General features: G+C 46.2%; 1 protein-coding gene across 1 annotated transcript in view; it reads right to left on the bottom strand.

Moving 5' to 3' along the window:
* LOC126252122 (uncharacterized) overlaps positions 1-6,734 on the bottom strand; it is a 71,477-nt gene extending 64,743 nt beyond the window's left edge. Inside the window, exons 1-2 of the mRNA XM_049952987.1 lie at positions 6,443-6,734; positions 5,637-5,740 (exon numbers count right to left, since the gene is read on the bottom strand). Coding sequence (XP_049808944.1) covers positions 5,637-5,740; positions 6,443-6,734 — 396 coding nt within the window. The remainder of the gene's footprint in view (positions 1-5,636; positions 5,741-6,442) is intronic.
* Positions 6,735-19,496: the final 12,762 nt, after the last annotated feature.

Here is a 19,496-nt window from a genome sequence, read left to right as displayed (position 1 = left end):
TGTGGAAAGGGTCCTTCTGGATGCCATGAAGGGTACAGGGTGCACCCATCTGCAGGTGGTCGCTCATGTCGGCACCAATGATGTGTGTCGCTATGGATCGGAGGAAATCCTCTCTGGCTTCCGGCGGCTATCTGATTTGGTGAAGACTGCCAGTCTCGCTAGCGGGATGAAATCAGAACTCACCATCTGCAGCATCGTCGACAGGACTGACTGCGGACCTTTGGTACAGAGCCGAGTGGAGGGTCTGAATCAGAGGCTGAGACGGTTCTGCGACCGTGTGGGCTGCAGATTCCACGACTTGCGCCATAGGGTGGTGGGGTTTCGGGTTCCACTGGATAGGTCAGGAGTCCACTACACGCAGCAAGCGGCTACACGGGTAGCAGGGGTTGTTTGGCGTTTTTTTAGGTTAGATGGCCTTGGGCAAGTACAGAAAGGGCAACAGCCTCAACGGGTGCGGGGCAAAGTCAGGACATGCGGGAACCAAGCAGCAATCGGTGTTGTAATTGTCAACTGTCGAAGCTACGTTGGTAAATTACCGGAACTTCAAGCGCTGATAGAAAGCACCGAAGCTGAAATCGTTATAGGTACAGAAAGCTGGCTGAAGCCAGAGATAAATTCTGCCGAAATTTTTACAAAGGTACAGACGGTGTTTAGAAAGGATAGATTGCATGCAACCGGTGGTGGAGTGTTCGTCGCTGTTAGTAGTAGTTTATCCTGTAGTGAAGTAGAAGTGGATAGTTCCTGTGAATTATTATGGGTGGAGGTTACACTCAACAACCAAGCTAGGTTAATAATTGGCTCCTTTTACCGACCTCCCGACTCAGCAGCATTAGTGGCAGAACAACTGAGAGAAAATTTGGAATACATTTCACATAAATTTTCTCAGCATGTTATAGTCTTAGGTGGAGATTTCAATTTACCAGATATAGACTGGGACACTCACATGTTTAGGACGGGTGGTAGGGACAGAGCATCGAGTGACATTATACTGAGTGCACTATCCGAAAATTACCTCGAGCAATTAAACAGAGAACCGACTCGTGGAGATAACATCTTGGACCTACTGATAACAAGCAGACCCGAACTTTTCGACTCTGTATGTGCAGAACAGGGAATCAGTGATCATAAGGCCGTCGCAGCATCCCTGAATATGGAAGTTCATAGGAATACAAGAAAAGGGAGGAAGGTTTATCTGTTTAGCAAGAGTAATAGAAGGCCGATTTCAGACTACCTAACAGATCAAAACGAAAATTTCTGTTCCGACACTGACAATGTTGAGTGTTTGTGGAAAAAGTTCAAGGCAATCGTAAAATGCGTTTTAGACAGGTACGTACCGAGTAAAACTGTGAGGGACGGGAAAAACCCACCGTGGTACAACAACAAGTTAGGAAACTACTGGGAAAGCAAAGAGAGCTTCACTCCAAGTTTAAACGCAGCCCAAACCTCTCAGACAAACAGAAGCTAAACGATGTCAAAGTTAGCGTAAGGAAGACTATGCGTGAAGCGTTCAGTGAATTCGAAAGTAAAATTCTATGTACCGACTTGACAGAAAATCCTAGGAAGTTCTGGTCTTACGTTAAATCAGTAAGTGGCTCGAAACAGCATATCCAGACACTCCGGGATGATGATGGCATTGAAACGGAGGATGACACGCGTAAAGCTGAAATACTAATCACCTTTTTTACAAAGCTGTTTCACAGAGGAAGACCGCACTGCAGTTCCTTCTCTAAATCCTCGCACAAACGAAAAAATGGCTGACATCGAAATAAGTGTCCAAGGAATAGAAAAGCAACTGGAATCACTCAACAGAGGAAAGTCCACTGGACCTGACGGGATACCAGTTCGATTCTACACAGAGTACGCGAAAGAACTTGCCCCCCTTCTAACAGCCGTGTACCGCAAGTCTCTAGACGAACGGAGGGTTCCAAATGATTGGAAAAGAGCACAGGTAGTCCCAGTCTTCAAGAAGGGTCGTCGAGCAGATGCGCAAAACTATAGACCTATATCTCTGACGTCGTTCTGTTGTAGAATTTTAGAACATGTTTTTTGCTCGAGTATCATGTCGTTTTTGGAAACCCAGAATCTACTCAGTAGGAATCAACATGGATTCCGGAAACAGCGATCGTGTGAGACCCAACTCGCTTCATTTGTTCATGAGACCCAGAAAATATTAGATAGAGGCTCCCAGGTAGATGCTGTTTTTCTTGACTTCCGGAAGGCGTTCGATACAGTTCCGCACTGTCGCCTGATAAACAAAGTAAGAGCCTACGGAATATCAGACCAGCTGTGTGGCTGGATTGAAGAGTTTTTAGCAAACAGAACACAGCATGTTGTTATCAATGGAGAGACGTCTACAGACGTTAAAGTAACCTCTGGCGTGCCACAGGGGAGTGTTGTGGGACCATTGCTTTTCACAATATATATAAATGACCTAGTAGATAGTGTCGGAAGTTCCATGCGGCTTTTCGCGGATGATGCTGTAGTATACAGAGAAGTTGCAGCATTAGAAAATTGTAGCGAAATGCAGGAAGATCTGCAGCGGATAGGCACTTGGTGCAGAGATTGGCAACTGTCCCTTAACATAGACAAATGTAATGTATTGCGAATACCTTTATTGTATGATTATATGATAGCGGAACAAACACTGGTAGCAGTTACTTCTGTAAAATATCTGGGAGTATGCGTGCGGAACGATTTGAAGTGGAATGATCATATAAAATTAATTGTTGGTAAGGTGGGTACCAGGTTGAGATTCATTGGGAGAGTGCTTAGAAAATGAAGTCCATCAACAAAGGAGGTGGCTTACAAAACACTCGTTCGACCTATACTTGAGTATTGCTCATCAGTGTGGGATCCGTACCAGATCGGTTTGACGGAGGAGATAGAGAAGATCCAAAGAAGAGCGGCGCGTTTCGTCACAGGGTTATTTGGTAACCGTGATAGCGTTACGGAGATGTTTAATAAACTCAAGTGGCAGTCTCTGCAAGAGAGGCGCTCTGCATCGCGGTGTAGCTTGCTCGCCAGGTTTCGAGAGGGTGCGTTTCTGGATGAGGTATCGAATATATTGCTTCCCCCTACTTATACCTCCCGAGGAGATCACGAATGTAAAAGTAGAGAGATTAGAGCGCGCACGGAGGCTTTCAGACAGTCGTTCTTCCCGCGAACCATACGCGACTGGAACAGGAAAGGGAGGTAATGACAGTGGCACGTAAAGTGCCCTCCGCCACACACCGTTGGGTGGCTTGCGGAGTATAAATGTAGATGTAGATGTAGACGGTTCTTTTTCCCAGTAGGTAACAGGACACATGCTGATAAAAAATGGTTCAAATGGCTCTAAGCACTATGGGACTTTTAACATCTGAGGTCATTAGTCCCCTAGACTTAGAACTACTTAAACCTGACTAACCTAAGGAAAACACAGACATCTATACCCGAGGCAGGATTCGAACCTGCGACCATAGCAGCAGTGCGCCTCCTGACTGAAGCGCCTAGAACCACTCGACCACAGAGGCCGGCAATACATCCTGACCTGAGGTGACTGAAATGGTAATCATTTTTGCATAACATCCTAATGTTCTGTGAATATGAACGTCCTATCTCTAGTCGTTCAGGGTGGTCTTTTTTTCTTCAAATGAGTTCACCTCATACAATTTTGTTTCCCCATTGATACACATAAATGTGTGCCTCCTTAGTGGTATGCATAATATCTAGTCGGAATTTCATTGCTCTCCGCGTACAATTCAAGATCTCCACAGTGTCATGTTCAAATGAATTGCGAATGCGTGCCTTCAGATCGTGTAGTTAACTGACCTTGGTTTGGTTCACCAGATCCTTTCCAAAGCAGGAAGAAGTGTAGTAGCGCGAGGTAAGGGCATCGTGGCGGCCATAAAACTGGACCATCTCGTCCAGTCCACCCATCCCGAAACTTTTCATCTAGAAAGTGACAGACATATTGAGACCAGTGGGTTGGTGCCCCATCATGCTGCAGTATGACATCAGGTTGCAGGCGTTCAGATTGTGGCACAGCAGACTATTGTAACATGTCTAGGTAAACACTGCTACCGACGACAGACTCGATGAAAAAGAGTGGACCAGTGATGCAGAGAAAGCTGTGAATCCCATAAACATACGTCATGACGAATCACTTTGCAAGGTACATGAAACCTCGTCTCATCGGGGAAACAAATTCTCTCCAAAAAGTGTCAGTCTTGTGTAGCATATCCACTGCAAACCGTTCTGGCTGATGTTTTATCAGTGGGCTTTGTTAGACATTGTGCACTGTTGATCGTCTCATTTCCAACTCTCTGTCCGATGTACGCACAGATTCTGATTCCTTGCAAGTGCCTTCCGTACATTGTCCACATTGGCGTCTGCAACACATGGGTGACCCACCACCTTCTTATGGACATCACTACCCGTTTCCATAAATGATAAATGCCAAGCCCAAATATTTGGTCGGGACGGTAGCTGTCTTTGGGTATCGGACGTTGTCTGTATGAACCAGGCCAAACATGCAGTTAGGTTATTAAAGTCTTAAGTTGTAAAGATAATTTATGGACGTTCTGTATTTGCAGTGTTTTTCTGAAGCGCCTTAGGCTGTAGTGGAAAGTTTCATCGAACAACGTCGCGATCAAATTAGTTGTGCTGGGGTTATCGAACTGGTCTAGCGGCTACAGTAACCACCCTGTCAGTGGAAACCTGAAGGTGGACTACACGTACAAGGAGTCTCGGAAAAAAAAAATTCCGATTTTCAAGGACGCTGAAGAAGAAAACAGGAGCCTCAAATTCAAAATAAGTATCCAGGAAAGGTGACGAATGAATAGAGAGTTACAAAGCCGAATGCTTTGTGGTAACTCTGCAATTGAGAGTCATGTTTTAAGTTTTTACAGAAACAATGAAAGAAAGATATTGTTTCTGCACATGTCTTTTTATTGTTTCTCAAAATATCACTTTAAAATGTATACACTTTTGCACGCTTTGTGAAATGTGTTCTGGAAAAATTCTTCTTCCACTTTGATGTTCATGTTGAGAACGATGGTGTTGATGATGTACTACGTCCATAAGACATGCCCATCACTGCAAACTGAGCATGCTCCAGTCGTGCAAGGTTTCCGCCATCCTTTTCATAGATAAGGCGTTAATCTTGAAGTCGTTACTTACCTAGTAATTTAATCATCCTTTACTCCTCTTCCTAGTCAGCATTTCTTCTAAAGTATCCTTTATAATGCAGCTCCTTCTCAGCCAGTGATGTTGGGACCTCAAAAATGATGAAGAATGCTGCGACGATTTCGGCTGGTTCTCCCGACGTCTCGCTGATTTGTGGAAAAACATATCCAGCACACCATACGTCATAAACTATTCTTCATTCCTCCAGCATTTTTAAATTCATTCAACAAGTGGAAATATTTTTAACGACAACTTTTATCACTGAGAATTTTTTTGTGGCAAAGTTCTGTAAATAATGCATGCAGGCATTTGGATCCTTAGTGAGTTTATTTTATGGGCATTAGAACGTGATCCATTTCTCCGTCTTACGTTTCTCCTCCCAATGCTGCAGCCATCATTAAAGGCTATAACGGCTTGTTTGTATTTGTAACTTGTTCTGAGTCATTACCATAACGACCAGTGGCACTGACCAAGTCGATCTCGCCTGCTTGGCCTAGTACAGAAGACTCCGTCACATCCTGGGCCAGTACTACGATGCCCCAGCCATCCTCAGCCACTGTCCCATTGCCTGGATCTGACGACACACCACAGAATTGTCAGCCACTTCAAAGGGGCTTCAGTGTTGGCTTCAGACGATGTAAATGGTAGCTCTCCATACAGCATACTACTCTTCCGATTCTTGCACATCCTGGACTAGCCACCAGTGCCACAGACATCCTCGACCAACGTGGCCATGTCCTGTTCCTGGTGACGCGATGCAGGATCGTCAGTAGCCCCAGTGCTGGTTACAGGCTATGTAACTGGTAGCTCTCCATACAGAAGACACCCTTTCGGCTACAGCACATCTAGGACCAGCCCACTAGTGCCTGAGACGACCTCGGCCAACATGCCTGTAGCTGTCCCTCAGAGATGGACTGTGACCCTAGTTCTGGTCTCAGATGATGTAGCCGCCAACCCTCCTTATAGCTCAACTGGCTTCAGCCTCCGCAATATCCTGGACTAGCCACTGATGCACCAGACGGTCTCGATGTCGTATCAATGCCTGGCCCCCAGCGACACTACTCAGGACGTCAGTTGCATACACAGTGGTCCTCTGCACATCCTGGCCTAGCCCACACGCCCCATGTAGCCTCTGCCATTATGTCAATACCTGGCCCCTGGTGACGCACTGCAGAAGTGTCAGCCAGTTGCACAGTGGCCCTGGTGCGTAGCTCTCTTCTTACTCCAGCATATCCTGGACTAGGCTGATACAGAGAACTATGTTCACCTTACGTACGCTGGGCCCCTGGCGTGGAGTCACAGGACCTTCTATTCCTCCCATACTGGCCCTGGTGCTGTCCTCTGATGACGTAGCTGGTAGCACTCCATACAGCAGACCACTTTTCCAGTTCTGGCACTTCCTTAGCCAGCCTACTGATGTCCCAGACACTGTTGGCTGTCATGCCAATACTCAGCCGCCTTGTATATGCCACAAGCTTTGAAATTTCCACAATGCCCCTAATGCTGGCCTCAGATGAAGTAGTTGGTAGCTTTCCGTACAGCAGACTCATCTTCTGACTATAGCGCATCACGTGCCAGCTTGACGATAAAGACAACCTTGGCCCCTAGAGCAGGGCCATTGGATTGCAGCCACCTCCATACTGAAGCCGGCGTTAGCCATCTGATGATGGTTGGTTCTTGACCGTACAGCAGAGTTCACCTTTCTATGTCGGGCCGCCTCTGGAATGCTCGGAGCAGTTCCGCTGCTGTTCACATGCCACCAGGAACGCCCTCTGGCTAGATTCCCAGTGGCACAGCGGCGCTGTCGTGGCGAGCTTCACGGATGGGAAGATGACTGTGCCGAAATATTCAATGTGTGGCACAATATGGATTTATGAAACAGGCCGGACTGCACGGAAACTTGTTTAAGTTGCTTGTTGGGAATGATCAGGGAACATACTTGGTTGAAAGATGTAACCAGTACCGTCATGATGATGGAATGGAGCAGGGCGGTACTTGCGACTAAGGGAATGTTTGGTATTTGCTGGATACCAAGAGATACAATTAGGCGGAGCTGACAGCCTAATGGAAGGTAAGTGGGTAGCATGCATGCTCAGTATGGCTGCGTACAGTTCATGACTGTAATGCATGAAAAAGTCTAGGGAAGGCTTTTGTTCAGCAGTGGACATCAGGTGGCTTGTGCATACAACCTCGAGTTTCGTACATTTATGCACAGATTTTTTTGTTGATCATCAGTCATGTGTCTGTTTTGATGTGTCCTGTCACAAATTCCTTTCTTGTGCCAATCTCTTCGTATTAGGGCACTGCTTACACATAACGTAGTAGGTCATTTGTTGGATATATTGCAGTCTCTCTCTTCACCTAGAATTTTCGCCCCTATAGTTCCTTCTTCGGTTGTTTGCAGATGACGCTGTCGTTTATCGACTAATAAAGTCATTAGAAGATCAAAACAAAGTGCAAAACGATTTTGAAAAGATATCTGAATGGTGCGAAAAGTGGAAGTTGACCCTAAATAACGAAAAGTGTGAGGTCATCCACATGAGTGCTAAAAAGAACTTGTTAAACTTCGGTTACACGATAAATCAGTCTAATCTAAAAGCCGTAAATTCAACTAAATACCTACGTATTACAATTACGAACAATTTAAATTGGAAGGAACTCACAGAAAATGTTGTGGGGAAGGCTAACCAAAGACTGCGTTTTATTGGCAGGACACTTAGAAAACGTAACATACGTACTAAGGAGACACAGAAATGATACAGGATTTGGGCTGGACATCATTAAAAGAAAGGCGTTTTTCGTTGTGATGGAATCTTCTCACGAAATTCCAATCACCAACTTTCTCCTCCGAATGCGAAAATATTTTGTTGATACCGACCTACATAGGGAGGAACGATCACCACAATAAAATAAGGGGAATCAGACTCGTAAGGAAAAATATAGGTATTCATTCTTTCCGCGCGCTATTTCCAGAGTATCCATGTAGATGAAGATGTAGATGTACATGGTAATTACTCCCCAGTTTATTAAAATGAGTCCTACTGAAAGACGTGCGTTTGTTTCGCACTCAGTTCATAATTTATGTCATATGTAATATTACGATGGCATGATTTTGCTGGAGCAAGGCATTTTACTTTATTTTTCCTAAAACGCAGACTCCCTCAAGTAGCTATTATGGTTTTTCCCGCCGTGACTGTATAGTTTGACAGCATGGGTGATTGGCTTGTATGCTTTGTTAAAGCCACGACAGACCCTTCTCCTAAGTAGCAGTACCAACTATCAGAATTTCGCTTTTCACATATTTATGGTTTTGTGATGAGGTCTCCCTGAACCGCCTTTAACGAATCACTGGACTTCCTGCGTCGTTCGGGTCTCCTGCGAAAACAATAATTAGCTCTAGCGGCCTTTCTGCCCATCCTCATTGGCCAGTGGAGCGGGCCCCACCTCCCTCTCCTAAAAACTTAGGCCTCAGCTCTGAACAACGGAAGGAGGGTGACTTTCTTTCGAGAAGTGGTGTTCCAGCCTTTGGTCGGTAAGCACGTGTGTTCCTGGTGGACGCAGAATAAGATTGAGTCGCGATGTGTTTGAGTTAGGAAAGCAGTAAACTTGAAAGCATCAGCACTTTCTCGTTCCCCTGTAGATTATTTGCGTATTTTTCTACTTATTGTGTTTGAAATTCACTTAGTTTTGAGCCCCTTTGGATTTTGTGTTTGTGCCTTGTCAGTTATTCTGTTCTCATACACGTGGATCCACTGGGTACACACGCTAAGTAACGCCTTTCTCACTTACGTTGACTAGTTTTGTCCCTCCCCATTCGCCCCCCTCCACCCCTTTCTGTAATTAGTGTGCTACATGAATATTTCCGAGCGACTAATTATTTAATTTTTTGGAGGCAGAATATCGCTGCTTTGTGCATGATCCTGAGACCACGTGGCGAGTGGATAACTCGTTGGTATAATGGACTTAACTGATAAATATTTGCTTTCGCGTTGATAGTAATAACTTTACTTTCAAATGATCCGAGAATTGCGTGAAGAAGTTGCGTTAAAGTTACGTAAAGATCAGGACTGGAAGCCACATTGCTCTTTTAACCGTCCTGTAGCGGGTTTGCCTGTGAGCGCAGTTTTTATGGTTATTATTCTTAATCCTTTGCGATCACTATCGTTATTTTTTTTTCCAAAACGATCAAATTCCCACACATACTCTTCTCTTGCCATCTAATCATTTTAACTAATTCCTTATTGAGAGAGATGCCGCTGCATCTGCTGCAGAGATGCCTGTGTTAATACAGTTAGTTCAGGCTGGAATGTGACGGTATAGAGTGAATTGATATAACTAGTTATTCTTCCTAGAGTCCGGATGTCGCACCTTTCGATATCCATGTGTTTCGCCCTATGAAGAATGTACTCGCTAGAAGCAGTATTTTGATGATGGAGAGGCTATTGACGCAGAAAGACGTTGGGTCACACATCGACCAGTAGAGTGGTACCATGTGGACATACAGGCTCTCCCAGTTAGGCGTGTAAGTCCGTAGCATTGAAGGCAGGAAAGAAATGAGCGCATTACCCATTGAACGCCCCTCGTATGTAAATATCAGTAATAATAGGCCTAATAACAGAAGTAGTTAAATGGTATTAGTTATAACAGAAAACTTCACTGACCACTGACTGTATTTGTCTGTGAAGAGTTGAATGGCAGAGATAATTTACAGAAAGATACGCTTAGCATGTCGGCCGTGCCAGCGATCGACGTCGAGGAATGTATAGGACGGGTGGAGGTAGAAGGACTTAATGAAGTTGTGCTATATATGTCACGAAGCGATGGGAAGCAGAGTACACGAGTGATACTTTTCCGAATGAAGAGTACGTTCGCTATGCCATTTTGTTGTATACTGAGATGTTTTTGGTTTTGCTTCGGGGCCGTGGGCGGGGCGGAGGTCAGAGGGGGAGGGGGGTGGAGTGTAGGAAGTGGAGTTTTTGAGGATAAGAGTGACACTGCCTAATTGCTATATCGTTTTGTGGATGGGCGAGGAAGGATCTCACGTAAATTAAATCTTATCTCGTGATTATGACTAGATGATAGGAACTTAATCTGTCATTCGACATACCGAGAAGTCTTCACACTGAGAACCAATGAGTAATTCTGACTGAGCGTATAAAACACTGACCTGTTCTAGAAGGCAGATGTAACAGACAGACGTAATGCACACACACATCAAAATTGAGTTCTTATCTGTAAAGTACACTATTACTAGCGGCATTGATAAAGCAGTAATTGGCTACAGAAATTACTGTACCACAGTCTATGGAAGTGACCGGAATTGCTTTTGGGGAGCATAGAGACAAATGGGAACCTGGTTCGAGCGTTTCCTGAGCAGCTACGTTGCTCATCCAAAGCTACTGGCAGATTCGTCGACATTTTACGTTGCAGCATTGGCTTACTGTCAAAAAACGTACAAACTTAGTGTTTGCAGACCTTTGCATCGTCTCACACTATGTGCACTTTACAGACGAGTCCACCAACGAAGTTACGATGGACCATAGTGACTGTAGACAATAAGCAGCTGTGGCGGGGCACTAAATCGTTGAACGGCCTACAGCAGGCCAGGCCACGGGCGACAGCAGACTGCAGACAGCAGAGGGCGCCGGCGCGTCGCGGGTGACTCGCTGCTTCGTCCATTGATGCAGCGACTGCCTGCTTATTGTCGCCAGTCAAGAGGATCATTTGAAGCCTGTCATTCCCGTATGGGGACAGACGAATGTAAATTGCTAAACAAAGTTCCGTTTCTCCTCACCACGATACGCTTACTGCCCAATGACCTATCTCCAGTCACACAAAAACACTCTGAGGCAGAAAAAAAGTACGACGCACCACGAAGGAATTATCCGAATGGGACGGTAAATGTGATATACATGTACAGATAAACAAATGATTACAATTTCAGAAAAATTGAATGATTTATTCAAGAGAACTTCACAAACTGAGCAAGTCAAGAACCTTTTGGCCCACCTCTGGCACGGCATTGACTGATAAACTTGCAGAATGTCCTCGTGAAAATTCCAAGATGCTTGGAAGGCTCTGCCAATAATGCCCCAAATGTTCTCAATTGAGGTGATATCCGGTGACCCTGCTGGCCAAGGTAGGGTTTGGTAAGCACGAAGATGAAAAGTAGAAACTGTTCATGTGTGCGGCAAACATTAACTTGCTGATCTGTGAGGTCAGAATTTCCGTCCAATTCGGGTAATTGCTGGGTGATGGGCCTTTTTTTTCTATCGTAGAGTATATCACGAAATAAACACAAAGGAAGCTCTGATAACAAAGTACCCATATAAGGTACAGAAATAAAAGTTAAACTCTTTTTTACGCAGGATATTTTCTTTCTTTTCAAGTAAGTTGGTTTGGGAAACGTAGATAGGAAGCTCATTCTGGCGTTACGTAGCGCGAAGTGAGACGAAGATGAAGGTAATCCGTGCTCTTAATTTGTCAAGACGAAAAATAGGATCCGACTTCTGTCCTTCCTGACAGAGCAGAAGAAACCTGTACGTTTCCCGTAATGAACTGGAGTGAAGCTGAACCTTTACATTTACTTTTCCGCAATCCACCTTGCTGTGCGTAGCGGAATTTCTTGTAACACTATAAATTCCTCTGTTTCTTACGTTCCATTTTTGTGAAATGGTTCGCAGCAACAGCTGTTGGTCTGCCCCGGTAAAAGTCTGAGTTCAGCTTATTTTACCGTCATCGTCATCTTCGGGGTTATATGGAAAGAGGTAAAACATTGCTTCACTTCCCAGAGAAGGTGCGTTCTGGGAAAGCCAACAGCGAGCCAAGCCTCGCCTCTCTCGCAGCGTCTGTCAGTGGTGTCCGATGAGAGGTCAACACTATGACCGCCTCGCGCTAACTGAAGCTGAAACGAAACGTTCAGCTCTTCTTCTAATCGTTTATGCACCTCCTTTGTTAATCAGGTCGCGCGGTGGCGCAGTGGTTAGCGCACAGGACTCGCAGTCGGTTGGACGACAGCTCGAATCAGCGTCCGGCCATCCACATTCACGTTTCCCGTGATTTCTCTAAATCGCTCCAGGCAAATTGCGGGATGGTTCCTTCGAAAGGACACGGCCAATTCTCTTCCCCATGCTCAAACATTTATGAGTCTTTGCTTCGTCTTTTAGGCCATCGACGTCGGCAGGACTTTAAAGCCTAATCTTCCTTCCCTACTTTTCCTCTGTTAATCGTATCTGGTAGGAGAGATACTCAAGAATATATTGAATGACAGGTCACCTCATTCGTGGATGAATTACATTTCCTTGGGATTCTTCCAATGAACCATTCTGGCATTGCCTACCCTACGATTAATTTTATGTGATTGTTCCGACACAGAAGGTTCCGGTCGTGGTATCAAGGTACTTTACGTTTATCACTGATTTAAGTCACACATAGCTAGTGCTGTAATCGAAAGCTGATCGGTTAGTGCTGAGAGTCAAATATCAAACCTTTTGCAGAGCATCTATCCTATCCAAGTCCTTCTGCACTCATATTTCTGGCTTTGCGTCTGTCGTACAAACAACACTGTTATCTAACTTCAGTCTAATGAAACTTCCAGCGTTACCTACCAGATAGTTTTTACACTGCTAGTCATTAAAACTACAACATCAGGCAGGTTAGCAAAAAACTAAACTGTAGTTGTCTTTCATGTACAAAGTATGATCAAAAAACAGGGTGAATACATTTATTAGAAAGAAAGCAATAAGCTTACGTGGAGTCTGACTTAATCCCCTTCAGAATAGCGTCGCTGATTGGCGATACGCTTATCCCAGCGTGAAGACTTCTTTTGGAAGGGCGGTCAGCCTCTATCTCGTAGCCCATTCGGGATTGGAAATGCTATCAATACGTTTTACTTTCGGCACGGTTTTAATTTCTGGCAAGAGCCAGAAGTCGCATTGTGCTAAATCTGATGAGTAAGGTGGATGTGGACAGTCAGGAACACACTTTCCGGCCAAACACTCGCGAATCAATAGTGACATGTGGCACGGTGCCTTGTCGTGATGAAGAAGGAAGCTATTGGTAATTTATCTGGTCCCCTTATTCTTTCGAAACTGTTTCAGTAGGTCCTTGTAAAATTCGGGTGTTACAGTTGCTCCCCTTGGAACGAATGTCGAAAAACAACGAACATGACTTTGATATTCGATTTTGATGACGTCACTTTTTAGGGTGAGGAGATTGTTTGGTTTTTGATTGAGAACTCTCAATTCTCGTCTCAAGGTCGTACCCAAGGACCCAAGTTTCATCTGCAGTCCGGATATGAAGTCCGGATATAAATGAAGACGATCCATCATCTTAAAAACTGATGCACGATTTTCCTTCTATTCATCACTCAAAAATCTGGGAACAAATTTATCCCTCACTCATTTGCAAATTGTCATTTAGAATGCTTTGCACAGACACGTAAGAGATGTTAAGTTCTTCGGTAAGCTCTCGAATAGCTCTTCGCTTGTTTGGACAAACAATTTTTGCTATTTTTTGCACGTTTCCTTCTGTTTTTCAAGTGACGATATGTCCCGAACGTTACTCCGCTTCTACTAGCTCATTTCCGCTTTTAAATTGGTCATACGATTCGTAAAAACTCTTAAGAATTACATCATTATCGTCATACACTAATATCAGCATTTCATGAATTTCTTTGTCACTTTTTAACTTGAAACTCAACTAAATGCTCACGTGTTATTCGAAATACAAGATGCGGGGCAGACACGATGAACACAACCTCAGTCTAGCGTCACTGAACTCTGACAAGTCAGAAACTGTCTAACTTGACAGATCAGGCTGTCGGGCAAATTACATCAAATGGTCGTAGCGTCTGCTGTTGTTGCTAAAAATATTCATTCACTATTTTTTTGATAGCTCCTCGGGTAGTGGGAAGGATATAAAATTAAATTTATAAGTGGCTTGGGGAATATGGGGTCCGGAGTTCAGTACATAAGAGCTCCGACCTCAGGCAGGAACAACGCCCGTAACCCGACTGAGCATCAAGTGGCACTCGCAAGTTTCTCCTGCAACAATGCACGTGGTTTGGCGCCGTATAGCAGGTGGCGCTATCCTGCTGGAACCACTTGTATTCGTAGTAAATCTACTCCAGTTTGGGTCAAAGAAACTCACTTATCAAGTTGCGACAAATATGCCATTCAACATCACTGCGGCGTTTTACAAAAAGATAAGGCCCATCCTTACCAGAAGTTAACATCTACTGAGATATCACGATACTACGATCTGCTTTCGAGGGAAAAATACCGGGTGATCAAAAAGTCAGTATAAATTTGGGAAACTGAATAAATCACATAATAATGTAGATAGAGAGATACAAATTCACACACATGCTTGGAATTATTAGAACCAAAAGTTCAAAAAAATGTCCGATTGATGGCGCTTCATCTGATCAGAATAACAATAATTAGCATAACAAAGTAAGACAAAGAAAAGATGATGTTCTTTACAGGAAATGCTCAATATGTCCACCATCATTCCTCAACAATAGCTGTAGTCGAGGAATAATGTTGTGAACGGCACTGTAAAGCATGTCCGGAGTTGTGGTGAAGCATTGGCGTCGGATGTTGACTTTCAACATCCCTAGAGATGTCGGTCGATCACGATACACTTGCGACTTCAGGTAACCCCAAAGCCAATAATCGCACGGACTGAGGTCTGCGGACCTGGGAGGCCAAGCATGACGAAAGTGGCGGCTGAGCACACGATCATCACCAAAGGATGCGCGCAAGAGATCTTTCACGGGTCTAGCAATATGAGGTAGAGCGCCATCCTACCTAAACATCGTACGTTCCAGCAGGTGTTTATCAGCCAGGTTGGGGATGATGCGATTCTGCAACATATCGGCGTACCTCTCAGCTATCACGGTAGCAGGTAGAAAACCAGAATCACGCATTTCCTCGAAGAGAAAAGACCCGATAACGGTAGATGTGGTAAATCCAAACCATACCGTGACTTTCTCGTCGTGCAATGGAGTTTCCACGACAGTTCTAGGATTTTCGGTAGCCCAAATTCTGCAGTTGTGGGCGTTGATAGACCCTCGGAGCGTGAAATGAGCTTCGTCGGTCCACAACACGTTACTCAACCAATCGTCATCTTCCACCATCTTTTGAAACGCCCACACCGCAAATGCCCTCTGCTTCACTAAATCGCTAGGTAACAGTTCGTGATGCCGATGGATTTTGTACGGATAGCATCGGAGGGTACGCCTCAGTGCCAACCAAACAGTAGTGTATGGAATGCCGGTGCGGCATGCGAGTACACGAGCGCTGACTTCCCCGTGCACAGACCAACCCGCTACAGTCTCCATTTCTTCCTGAACTGTCTCAGCAGCATTACGCCTTGTGCTCGGTCGGCCACTACGTGGTCTATCGTCTAAACAACCCGTGGCTTCGATGTTCGAAATCTTTCTCGCCACAGCTGCATTTGTCAACGGACTTTTACCCGTTCGCATCGCCTTCCTATGGCGCTAGAATCGTAACGCTGAACTTGCACATTCCCCATTCTGATAATACAGCTTCATTAAAAGCGCTGTTTCAAATAACGTCAACATGCTGCGCCTGCTGGCCCATCTGATTCTCTCTCTCATTACAGCTCCTTTTATACACGATTGCCATGCGGAGTCACTGACGTTTTGCTGTCCAGCGCCATCTGTCGGACAGTTTATATTTTTTTGGTTCTAATAAAACCCCATGTCATTCCAAGCATGTGTGTCAATTTTTACCTCTCTATCTACATTATTCCGTGGTTTATTAAATTTTCGAATTAATACTGACTTTTTGATCACCCGGTATATTCGAAGTGTCAGTGCGAGTAATCCACCTCCTGGTGCGCCCGTAGGCACGACGTGACGTGGGAGGAAGCGACTGGTGACCTGCCGGTGTGTGGCACTGCTTTCCCCGCTGCCGGCGGGAAGTGCGCCAGCGCGCCGCTTGCAAAGCGAATGCCACGGCGGACGCCTCACAGCGCCTAAAGGTCAACTGGGGCGGCGCGGGCAACACGCATGTGGAGCAGCATCATCAGCGTACTGCGAGGTGCCCCCTCCTCTCTCTCTCTATCCCCTTCTCTCTCTCTCTCTCTCTCTCTCTCTAGCCGACTAGCCGACGCTATCTCATTAGTGCCATTAGCTCATCAAACAGCCTCAATCCGTCCTCCATCAACTTCTACACAGGCGATACCCGCTTGATGTCTGAATACACAATCTACAACACGGGTGCGCAACCGGTACTCGGTTCAGGACGCATTTTTGGAAATTTCCGACGACGCTCGTTTGGAGCTCGTGAGCGCATACCAGTGAAAGTTTTGGTTACTAAATTTGATTTAGTCCAATCGACTGAGACTTTCAAACGTTTTAAAATGAACAGAGAAATGATGGCTTAGTTTACAGAAACAACCCAAGCCTAATCGATTAGTCATCAGAAGTACCTTGAACAAATATTTTGAAAAAGGTATCTAACAGCTTTTTAGGACATTAACATACTGAATTTCAAACTCTCCAATTACCTGTCTGTAGCCTAAAATTGCAAAATTACTCTTAATTGCTTGTTTAGTGGGACCGTCTATATGCCATATTTCGTTTCGTTGTTCTTTCTCGTACTAACTTTGTAATGTTGATGCATTAAGTTGTTCTGAAAGCGGTGCTGATACTCAAGACAATAAAAGCGGGTTAAAAGCTGTGAGCTATCTGGGGAAGTTAACCTTGCATTACTGAGCATCTGTTTCACCAGGTATCCAGTCTAGCTTACCAAATTCCCAACCAGACTAACATTAATTATAATCTTTTAATAGTCATCTTACAACAATCGGTGATATAGATATAAAAAGAATTTAAATAAAAAGAAATAAATCAGAATGAGATTTTCACTCTGCAGCGGAGTGTGCGCTGATATGAAACTTTCTGGCAGATTAAAACTGTGTGCCCGACCGAGACTCGAACTCGGGACCTTTGCCTTTCCCCCAGGCTGTGGCTAAGCCGTGTCTCCGCAATATCCTTTCTTTCAGGAGTGCTAGTTCTGCATGGTTCGCAGGAGAACTTCTGTAGAGTTTGGAAGGTAGGAGACGAGGTACTGGCAGAAGTAAAGCTGTGAGGACAGGGCGTGAGTCGTGCTTCGGTTGCTCAGATGGGAGAGCACTTGCCCGCGAAAGGCAAAGGTCCCGAGTTCAGTCGGCTCGCAGCCGTGTTAGCGTGCGGAGCTGCTCCGCGCGCCTTCCGACGTTCCGCTCTCGGCGGTGTTTACTTCCGCGTCGCGGTGTTTGTGTCTATCGAGTCCAGTACTAACGTACACCATGGCGCACTCGTACCGCCGTGCAACGATCAAAGTAACGTTTCAGGCCGAACATCCAAGACCCAGAGCATTCGAAGTCGAACAGTTTATACGTGAGGATCTACGTTTGAACCCCCAGGACGTACTAGGCATACATTTTTCCATCACTGGAAGTGTTGTCTACATCAAGATGTCGACGGAGGAACTTTGCAATGACATCATTCACCGTCATGCCACTGGACTCAAATTTAAACACTCTGATGGACATATGGGTGCTGTGACAGTCGCCAGAGCTGGATTCGGTCTCCGGACATTGCGGGTGTTTGAGCTCCCGTTCGAGGTGCCTCAGGATGTGGTCATTGCCGCTTTCCAACTATATGGCACCGTCTTGGGTCACGTCGCGGAGAAGTGGCAAACATTTACCACCTACCCCGTATTAAATGGCGTCCGGCAAATAAAAATTGAGCTGACGAAACATGTCCCATCGTACCTGCTGATTGGCGGTGTGAGGGCCATCGTCATGTATGATGGACAGCCACGAACGTGCGCAGGATGTGGCCAGGAGGGACATGTACGTTCCGAATGCTTACACCGCCGTTTAATACAGACGCCGTTACGTGAAGAGACCCAGGCTTCGACGGTCACGTCCTTACCCATCACCTACGCCAAGGTTGCACAGGACCCCGTCGTACCAATCTCGATTGCGTCAGCAGCTTCGTCAACGCCACCCGCCGCAGCACAAAGCGCCGAGGACACAAGCACGGCGTCGCCTCCAGTGCTCGCTTCAGGACCGTCCGGTTTGCAGACCGAAACCGATGTTCGTGTAGGAACCATGGACGTCGACCTCGGTGTCGTGCCGACGTCTGCCTTTGTCCAGACGGGTTCGGCATCAGACGACGGGCGACCACATTCTGATTCAGAAGGCCACATCAGAAAACATCGGTCGCCTCGCAAACACAGGAAACGACGACGAACGCCTTCCGATGACGCCCTTTCTCAGACGGCCCCACGAGATGTAGACCTGATGTCTGACGGTGATCTCCCACATTGCGTCCAGTCACGCCTACTCTCCCAGCCAGGGACGTGTCCTCGCCGTTGTCCACGAATGATGCCGGCGGTCCCCCTGCCACTCATGTTGCGGAATCCACACCACCCGTTCCGGAAGTACATGACCGTCACATGTCCACGTCGTCAGCTTCCTGGGCCGATGACGTTGAAGAAGAAGCGGAACAGACTGCCAGCGTGTCTGCACAGGAGTCCACATCGGCGACACTGGGGCTGGCGCCCCGCCAGTAATTATCACCACGGCGGGACCACCGGCGGGTCTCCACCTGCCGGCTACTTCTACCGCACGTTCTGCAAATACTGAGGATGGCCGCACACAGCGATATCGTATCGCCACGATGAATCTTGCCACCATTCGTGCCCCCCATAAACTGGCCATGTTCAGAGACACTATTTACTCTGCGGATGTGGATATAGCCCTCTTACAAGAGGTGTTTGTGGCTGACTTCCTAGTTCCCACCGGATACAACGCTCATGTTTCCCCCGCATCCGATACCGGTAGCAGCGCCGCCATCCTGCTACGCGACGGACTCCCTGCAGAGGACGTCATCTACCTCCCCACTGCGCGAGGTATGGCCCTCACACTGTTCGGCGTGCGTATTATTAATATCTACGCTCCGTCCGGCACTGGCCGCCGACATGACCGACAAACTTTTTTTGCCGGAAGCGTCACACCCCTCTTCACCGGTCCGCAGGACGATTTGGTACTCGGTGGGGATTTTAACTCGACACAAGAGCCCGCGGACCAACTCCCGCGACATTCCCCTTGTGCATCTCTCTCAGTGGTCATCGACCGTCTCCGACTTGTTGACACATGGAAGAAGCTCCACGGAATTCAACCGGGCTATACATTCTACACCTCTCACTCGTCAAGCCGCATAGATCGCATCTACGTTACCCGCTCCCTTGCTGATGGCACACGTCATGCGGAAGTCTGGCCCTTGGCCTTTTCAGACCATGATGCGT

The sequence above is a fragment of the Schistocerca nitens genome, chromosome 4, assembly GCF_023898315.1.
Source record: "Schistocerca nitens isolate TAMUIC-IGC-003100 chromosome 4, iqSchNite1.1, whole genome shotgun sequence".
In the NCBI taxonomy this organism is placed as follows: Eukaryota; Metazoa; Arthropoda; class Insecta; order Orthoptera; family Acrididae; genus Schistocerca; species Schistocerca nitens.
This window is presented reverse-complemented; position numbering and strand designations above follow the sequence as displayed.